This window comes from Blennius ocellaris (genome assembly GCF_963422515.1).
Source record: "Blennius ocellaris genome assembly, chromosome: 14".
NCBI lineage: Eukaryota > Metazoa > Chordata > Actinopteri > Blenniiformes > Blenniidae > Blennius > Blennius ocellaris.
Genome location: NC_137663.1, coordinates 26,563,891 through 26,572,661, shown reverse-complemented (window position 1 = coordinate 26,572,661; position 8,771 = coordinate 26,563,891). Strand labels below are relative to the sequence as shown.

General features: G+C 48.2%; 1 protein-coding gene across 1 annotated transcript; it reads right to left on the bottom strand.

Annotated features, from left to right (window-relative positions):
• Positions 1-5,958: 5,958 nt before the first annotated feature.
• fez1 (fasciculation and elongation protein zeta 1 (zygin I)) lies at positions 5,959-8,591 on the bottom strand (the record flags this gene model as incomplete). Its single annotated transcript, XM_080509069.1, has 6 exons — positions 5,959-6,348; positions 6,498-6,563; positions 6,682-6,757; positions 7,517-7,597; positions 7,985-8,325; positions 8,429-8,591. The coding sequence occupies 6 exons, from the start codon at positions 8,589-8,591 to the stop codon at positions 6,332-6,334; spliced, it is 744 nt and encodes a 247-aa protein (XP_080365195.1). The 3' UTR covers positions 5,959-6,331.
• Positions 8,592-8,771: the final 180 nt, after the last annotated feature.

Genomic DNA, 8,771 nt, shown 5'->3' with positions numbered 1-8,771 from the left:
GTGGGGGGAGGGGGGGGGAGGGGGGAGGGGGGAGGGGCACTGTTTACCTGCTTCAGTCTTTTATACTCCGACGGCACCGCGACCACGGCAAACTCTGTATAACGTTTGATTTTCATATCCTCTTTTCTACTTTATCGAAGCATTTTTAAGCGCTTTTGTTTTTCATATGTAACTTTTGAAACGTTTATAGATCGTCACTCTTTTTCTCTGCTCGTCCATCCATCCATCCATCCCAAAAGAAGCCGACCTGACGGAGGAGCGGCAGGTTTTCCAGGCACATTTCACGTGTTTAATTCAGGAGGAGGTTCATGTATTAGTGAGGACATCGCTGGCGTGTGAGACGACAGACACTTCAAGTACCTTCCTGGTGGGTTGTCGTCTCTCAAAAAGCATTCGGACTCATTTCTACTTCTTTTTTTAAAGGTACAATATGTTTAAGTAATGCCGGCCTGAGTAGTGCGAGTGTGGCCGCCGGGCGCCAGTGACACCTAGTGGCCACAGATTTATATTTTCATAACCGTCACTCCCTAATATAAGTCGCACAACTGAGGGACTCTTGTAAGTTATAATGTGGAAAATACAGCAGTAACAACTTCCACCACTGGGGAAACGCAGCAGATTTCAATATTTCCTCTTAGTTTTGAACGTTTTGGAAGATTTTTGGCGTACTGTACCTTTAAACAGTCGGTGACGGGACGCTGCTGGCTCCGCCCCCTCCCCCGGCCCCGCCCCCAGCTCCTCCCCCAGGGTTGTAAATACGGTATTTATTGTGCAGACGGACAGCGACTGGGAAACAGGCCGCCTGGTTTGTAACACTGGAACCAAAGATATAGAATAAGAGTGTTGATTCTTTACGATGTTCTGTCTTCTGTTCGTGTGACCCCCCCCACCCACCCCCCCAATCCCACACCAACCCCAAACAACACAGAAACATCCAGCAGTGTCAATATGAGGGTGTTTAAAAGCCTCAAGGTGCCTCACAACCGATTAAAGAGGGAAAATATATGTAAATTGAACTGAACTAAAAGGGAATTTTTTTTTTAATTACCGTATCTTTCCTCAAACCCCTCCCCCCCCCACCCCCCACCCCCCCCCCTCACCTCAGCCTCACTCACCGACAACATTCCGATTTAAGCGTAAAATACAGTTATTTATCAACCAATGGTGACGCGACGCGCCAGAACATATAACAAGTCCTCCGTGAAGCAGTTTAATATATTTACCTACAAAAAGGATTATTGAAAATATTTTTTAAAAAGTCTACTAATAAATGTTAGCACAAATTTCTTTTTTTTTTTTTTTTTAAGATTTTCACTTTAGTCTATTTTAAATAGTTATTCTAATGGGGAAAAAATCGAAAATGCATAAAGATGAAAAGAATAACAGGTTCTCGTCTTTAAATACTGGGAACTGGCAGGCTAACCAGCTAGCCTCGGAACGATCCCCGCTGCAGTACCGCCTCCCACCACAACAGGGTGTCGTGAACATTTAGAACAGGGGCGTCAAAGTCATTTCAGTTGAGGGGCCACATCCACCCTGATCTGACCTCTGGGGTCCAACAAGTCAAACGTAACATATTAAACTGCAGATATGGACAAATGTCAAAGCCTTTCCTTCTTTTGATCCTTTTGTAACGGCAAGAATTCGCCAGTCTATTCTGAAATTTACATATTAAAGTTAATAAGATATTATATTTGCAAAAAAAAAAAAGGATCTGGATATCATATTTTTATTCAGGATTAAAACAATTTGTCATCATCTGGAAAAAAAATGTGAGTTTACGTGTCTAAAGTATCACTTCACATAAATTGGACACCTTTATTGTGAAAGGTGTTGCGTTGTGTGACCTCCACAGATGCATTAATGTCGGGGGTCAAATTCTCCCAATGTCATTTTTGTCAATCTAGTGTTTTTACATCAGCTTCTGTCAGTTGTCATATTTATATTTAAAAAAAAAAATTTTTTAAATCCCATGGCGGCCAGATTAGATCCTCTGCAGGGCCGCTTCTGGCCCCCGGGCCGCATGTTTGACACCCCTGATTTAGGCCAAGGAAAACAGAAAGCAGTCAGAATAACACGGATGAGAAACTGAAAAAGTGCCAAAAAAAACAAGGACCCGGCTGAAACGCGGACTCTCTGCCGCCCCCCAGTGCACGAACGCGGCGTTACGTAAATCTGCACCATGGAACTGAAGAATCCGACCAACTGTGTAAAGATGGCGGAGCAGAACGAAGTGTCATGTATGGAAATAGTTTATTATTCTCAGCTGGAGGGACGATCAGTCACGTTTTATTTGAATTAAATGCTTTGATTCACTGATGGTTTTCATGTTTTCCCTCCTTCTATTCGCTCCTTCAACGATTTGGATCCTGCAGAGAAAAGAAGCTCTTCCTGCCGCATTTGCTTTGTTTGTCACGACACTGGAGCTACGCTTTTTAATTTTTATTTACCTTTTTTTTTTTTTCTCTTTGATTCGTTCTGATGTTGGAAAGCTGGAGTCGTTTTAATGGATTAATTTCACTTCAGTTGTACAGTAAATGGACGGTTTATGAAAATGTACATTCAGATAAATCCAAGCCTTTATTTTTCTACGGCCACGTGTGACACGGCAGACTTTACCACCACCAGACTGCTTATTTATACAGACGGCCATTGATGTGCAGGAGGCCGTATTTATGTTCATGAAAAAATGCCTTGTATGGAATTTTTTAAATAAAATACAAACGGTCAGTTCTGTGCGAGCGTCTTTTCTTATCGCTATTTTTGATCACCCTGAACAAAAAACTATTTTTTCATTTTAAAATGTCTTTTTGTTTTGTAGAGTCGAGTCTTAAATAAAAATCTTAAATGCACACAAATCAGAATTGATCAAATGTGTCCAGATTTGTTAGTGTTTATGAATGTTTAGATATGATCACATTTATTAATGACTGAAAATATAAGAGCTTATTTAAAAAATAAATGAATAAAACGCATTCTTTATTTTTTTTTTTAGGTACAATTCTAAAATACTTTGAAAGATGAATTGATGTGTTGTTTTAAAAAAAATTGTGGGGATTTGGACTTTTATTTTTTAATCAAATTGTATTTTTCAACCACCTGCAATCCCTGACGTCCCCAAACTCAAACTATCATTCAATTTTCAGAAAAGACGGCGGAAATAACAGCGGCCGTGTTGCTCAAATCCTCTAGAATGTTTATAACGTCCCGTCGCGACTTGTCGCCGTCAACTTTAGTCCAAATTCAAATTTTTTTCCCCGCAAAAAACCAAAACGAATTGTTTTGCTCAAGTAAACAACTCGCAACTAACTTCCGGTTTGTGTCACGCCCAGCAAAGAGCAACGCGATTGGTCGGATTGATACCATGTGGTACACACGTGTTAAAAGGCGGTCTGTGATTGGTGCGTGATACTGTGACTCATCGTGGTGCGTTCAGGGCCCGGGCAGGGGGGAGGAATTCTCAAGATTATTCTTTCCAACGTGCTGAAGGGATTTTATCTGTAGAATCCGCTCAGGTGGGACTAATTCTATCGACCTGTAATCTATTTTTTTGATTTCAACTGCACATCAGTCGTGCTTTTCACTGAAGATTAAATTAATTTTGTTGTGAAAATGCCGATTTTTTAAATATATATATATAAGTATTGACAATCATCACTGTCACCAATGAAAAGAAGTCATTACCTTAAAAGAAAAAGCAAAGCTTTGAAAAGGAAATACATTAAGGATTCAATGATTCAAGGATTCAAGGATTCAAGGATTACTGTTAAGATGCAAAATCTACGCGTCACAATGTAGTCTTTAATAGTTCAGAATGTATTAGAATGCACCGTTTAAACTCAGTTTGGGTCCGGCTTCGCCTTGTAATGCTGCTGTCCGGCCACTAGGGGGAAGCAGCGTGGTTCTGAGGCCAAACTGGAGGAGCGACTCACTGATCACTGCACCGTTGCCGCCATCAACACTTTTCACATTTAATACGAAGCAAACATCAGTTTGTAAAGTTTGCTGACGTCATGAGAGACCAGATTGGGAGATGAAACTAATATCTGTCAATGTAATGAAGCTGTGACCTCCTGTCCTCCTGTCCTCCTGTCCTCCTGTCCTCCTGTCCTTCTTTGTCCTCAGACTCGTCTGAAGACGAAGTGCAAACATGCTCTAATTTCAGGCTGCAAAAATAATCCTGAGCGGGGAAAGAAATGACAGGTTTGGTGGCTGGAAGTCAAACGTTGAGAGCAGAAAAAGTGTCTCATGACTCCATCTTGTGGTGGAAAATGTTATTACAGCGCTCATTTTCATTCTCTGGCTTTGAACCATGTTTGAGACGATAAACCTGCTTTTATTGTGTCAATTCCATTGTTTGTTTTACTACATCTTCCTGCTTACAGCCACAGCTGTTGGGCTGGTCGGCAGGTTGAAGGGCTGTGGGGGGATTTTCCTGTCGTACGACATCACTACACTGCTGCTGAGATTTTCAACCTCACAACTCTGATGGCTTGTGGTTTTCACATTTTTTGGTTTTATTGTTAGTTTATGTGCTCTGCTGCTCTTGCTACGCTTGCTAACCTTATCATTTTAATTTATTTGCTTTATTTTTCATCCATAAGATATAAGCTGGATCACCCTCTATAGATATATGTACATATTTATGTAATAGTCACAGTTTTTAACTTTTGTTTTACGCTCGTTTGTAGGAAACAGGAGTTTTCAAACGAAAGGTTTGCCTGCAATTGAATAAATCTCTGTTTGAGGTACGACTCAGAGAGAAATCCTGTTAAAGATAGAGACCAACGGATCCAATATAGGAAACTAAAAACACGCAAACACACGGTTCGGGTTTAATGTTTATTAGAATTTTCGATCAGCGATGTAACATTCACCTACATGGCGCAAAGGAGGTCATAAATATGCTAATATGCAAACACGCACGCCTTTTTTTTTGTTTGTTTTTTTTTTAAATGAGCTCATCTGACCAGAGGGGGATGAAAAGGACCAATGGGAGTGAGAGCGCCCCCTCGTGGCCGAGCGGGGCGCTGCGACCACACAGTAACTCAAAGTAGAAAACCGGCAACACAAGGGCCGTATCAAATATTGTGATAGAAATTAAACAAAGAAAAGTGAGAGAAGAAGTGAGACGAGCAGCGGCGGTGGTTGAGACGGTGGAACGGAGAGAGGAAGAAGAAGCCGCGAGGCGCCGGCTGCACCCGTATCAGTTCTGAGTGTCTCCCCCTGGTGGCGTGGAGCTACAGTACTAAGTTGGCAGAGAAAAGGTGCATGGCTTTTGAATCCGTGTCCTCGTGGGGAGGGCGTCGGGGGAGGGGAGGGCGTCGGGGGAGATGAGGCATCGGGGGAGGGAAGGGCGTCGGGGGATGTGGAGGGCGTCGGGGAGGGCGTCGGGGGAGGGTAGGGCGTAGGTGATGGGAGGTGTCGGGGAGGGGTAGGGCGTAGGTGATGGGAGGTGTCGGGGAGGGGTAGGGCGTCGGGGCAGGGGAGGGCGTCGGGGCAGGGGAGGGCGTCGGGGCAGGGGAGGGCGTCGGGGCAGGGGAGGGCGTCGGGGGATGGGAGGTGTCGGGGGAGGGGAGGCGTCGGGGAAGGGGAGGGGAGGTATCGGGGGAGGGGAGGCCATCGGGGGGGAGGGCGTCGGGTGAGGGGAGGTGGAGGGCGTCGGGGGAGGGGAGGGCGTCGGGGGAGGTGGAGGGCCTCGGTGGAGGGGAGGGCGTTGGGTGGAGCCCGTCGGGTGAGGGGAGGCGTCGGGGGAGGTGGAGGGCATCGAGGCAGGTGGAGGGCGTTGGGGGTGGTGGAGGGCGTCGGGGGAGGGGAGGGCGTCGGGGAAGGTGGAGGGCGTTGGGGGAGGTGGAGGTGGAGGGCGTCGGGGGAGGTGGAGGGCGTCGGGGGAGGTGGAGATGGAGGGCGTCGGGGGAGGTGGAGGGTGTCGGGGGAGGGGACGACCTGCGAGACGCCTACCGAGTGTGAACGGCTCCACCTGCCAAGGTGGAGGGGCGGCACGGCGGGGGGTCCGGGGGGGGATGGGGGGCGGAGCTGGTAGTGGAGGGGGCAGAGCTGGAGGTGGAGGTGGAGGCAGGGCTGGAGGGGGAGGGGGAGGGGGAGGGGGAGGGGGGTGTGAGCTCAGCGAAAGGCAGTAGACGTTCAAGTGAATACAATAATGTGGACGGTGAGGATCCATGGCGGGTAAATGGTTAACGAGGGGAGGAGGTCATGCAGCGAGGAGCAGCCCTCCGTGGGGGGTGGGTGTGTCTCTCTGTCCCCCCCTCCTCCTCCTCCTCCTCTTCCTCCTCCTCCTCCTCTTCCTCCTCCTCCCAGCCTGCTGCTGCTTTTAGGTGGGACACAAGACTGCAGAGGAAAACATCACGTTAGTGACACCAGGCGAAGGAACAATTAAGATTTGGAGAAAATAAAAAAAACAATTATGAATATTGTAAAAAAAAATACATATATTTTTTATAATTTGGTTTTTTTCCTCATAGTTTTCTGGTGTTTACCTTTTAATATGTAGTCGGTCAACAGCGTGGGAACCTTCTCACTGTCCTCCTTCATGGCGAAGAGAACTACCAGGGAGGAAAACACAAGTTGGTCCAAAGGCGGGTGACGACTACGACCACGATCAGGACAAACATGCAAACAACGGCTCACGAGGAGGCCGAAGGTGTTCGGAGGAGAACTTACTCTTCGTGAGCATCTGCAGGTCGTCGATGGTCGGAGCGATGCCTTTCTTCTCGTACGGAATGACGGTGTTCAGGTACTGAAACAGGAAGCACGCAGCCAAAGTTCAGTTGGTTGAAGCTACTTGTTTAATTTCAGTGTCACAATGAGCCACGAATGGACATTTAAAAAGTACCGTAAGGTTCCTAGTAGAAGAGCAACGCCGCTTTGTTTCAAAGGTGTGGAGCACGAAGTAAAAACCTTGTGTCGCGTGCAACAAGTTCAAGATTTATAACTAAAGTTTACATTCAGAAACACGAGTTCTCAATATTAAACGGCTCAAATTATGATAATGATGGTTTTCTAGCTAATAATCGTCTCCACACCTGGACCGACGCCCCAGAAGTGAAGAAAGTGTGTCCTCTCCCTCTCTCTCTTTTAAAAAGTGTGTTTCTCCAAGCAGCCAATCAGAAATCAAACCCTATATAGTGTCATCGGGGGGTTCAGCCAATCACAATCAAGGTAGGCTCCTCCCCACTTTGACTCCTCCCACAATCAGACCGCTCTGCTCTGGCACATGGCGCCACGAGAGGAAGTACTTCCTCCTCTTTCCATAGATGGCCGTGTGTGTGGGCGGAGCCAGTCCAGCTCACACAGACACAGCAGATTCTGAATGTAGCTCCTAGGATCTGATGTTCTAATGGACGAGAATCAAGGCGGAGATGGAAACTTTGAAAACGAGGTTTCTGGACCGATCAGACCAGGAGGAGGAGGTGAAGATGGAGGAGGAGGAGGAGATGGAGGAGGAGATGGAGGAGGAGGAGAAGTTTTTAAAAGGTTTTCTGATTGTTTCCTCTACCTGCTTGTCACTTCCTGTGCTTCCAAACGTCTGTCTGATGCCCGTCTGCAGGATGTTGGAGAGGCCCTCCATGCTGAAACGCTGCAGACCACACACACACACACACACACACACACACACACACACACACACACACACACACACACACACACACACACACACACACACAGTTAGTTTATATCAGCTCAGTAATGCAGCCTCAGGTGCCGGCGGCTCTCCGCTGCAGTGCATGAAGGGAAAAGCCATTAAGCAGGTCTGCAGTTACTGAACGACGCTTCAGCGTCTTTCCTGGAAGATGTTTTAGCGGCTAATGGACCCGGGCGCCATTAGAGAGTCGGAGGAGGCGCGGAAACGTCAGGAGTTTGTTTTCTCGGCGGCGGCGTTAACAAGGGCGCGGCGATTTTTAAAACAAAAAACAAAAAAGAAAGATCAAAGGGAGTTGAAAGCACGACGGGCCGGCAGACCCACCTTCACCGGCATGGTGCCGGTCTTCTCCGTGCGTCCCGCGGAGCCGGTGTTGCCCCCGTTGCCCCCGTTGCCCCCGTTGCCCCCGTTGGTGGGCGTGGCCCCGCCCCCCTGCAGGCTCAGGGCCTTCTCCCGGCGCCGGCGCTTGCCGCCGTCCCGCTGCTCCTTCTGCCGGTTCTGCACCTCCATCAGCGCCGTGATGAAGGTGTTCTTCACCTCCTTCTCGAACTCCAGCTCATCGCGGCGCGCCAGCTGGGCCACCAGCTCCTCAGAGTACTGGCGGATGGCCGCCTCCACGCGGCGCAGCAGCTCCACCAGGGCGGAGCTTGGCATCAGGCTCAGGCCTGCGGAGGACGACACCGTCAGGGGCAGCGTGAAGCTTCAAAGACCAATCTGGTCTTTGAAGAGGAAGATGCTGGAGCGACACTGGCGAATTACAACGGTTACCTCGAAACCACAAGGATGGAGGGATGGATGATGGAGGAATGTAAGAATGGATAGATGGGTGGAGGAATAGAAGGATGGATGGATGGACTGTGTGGTGGATCCAGGCTGTCATCAGGCTCCGCCCCCCTCCCTTGTCATCAGGCCCCGCCCCCTCCCTCGACATCAGTCTCCGTCCTGTCCCCTGAAATTAGACTCCGCCCCTCCCCTGTAATCCAGCTCCACCCCATCAGGCTCCGCCCCCTCCCTTCTCATTAGAATCCACCCCCTTCCTGTCATCAGGCTCTGCCCCCCTCATCAGGCTCCGCCCCTCTCCTCAGAAGGATTAACCCCTCCCTCTCATCAG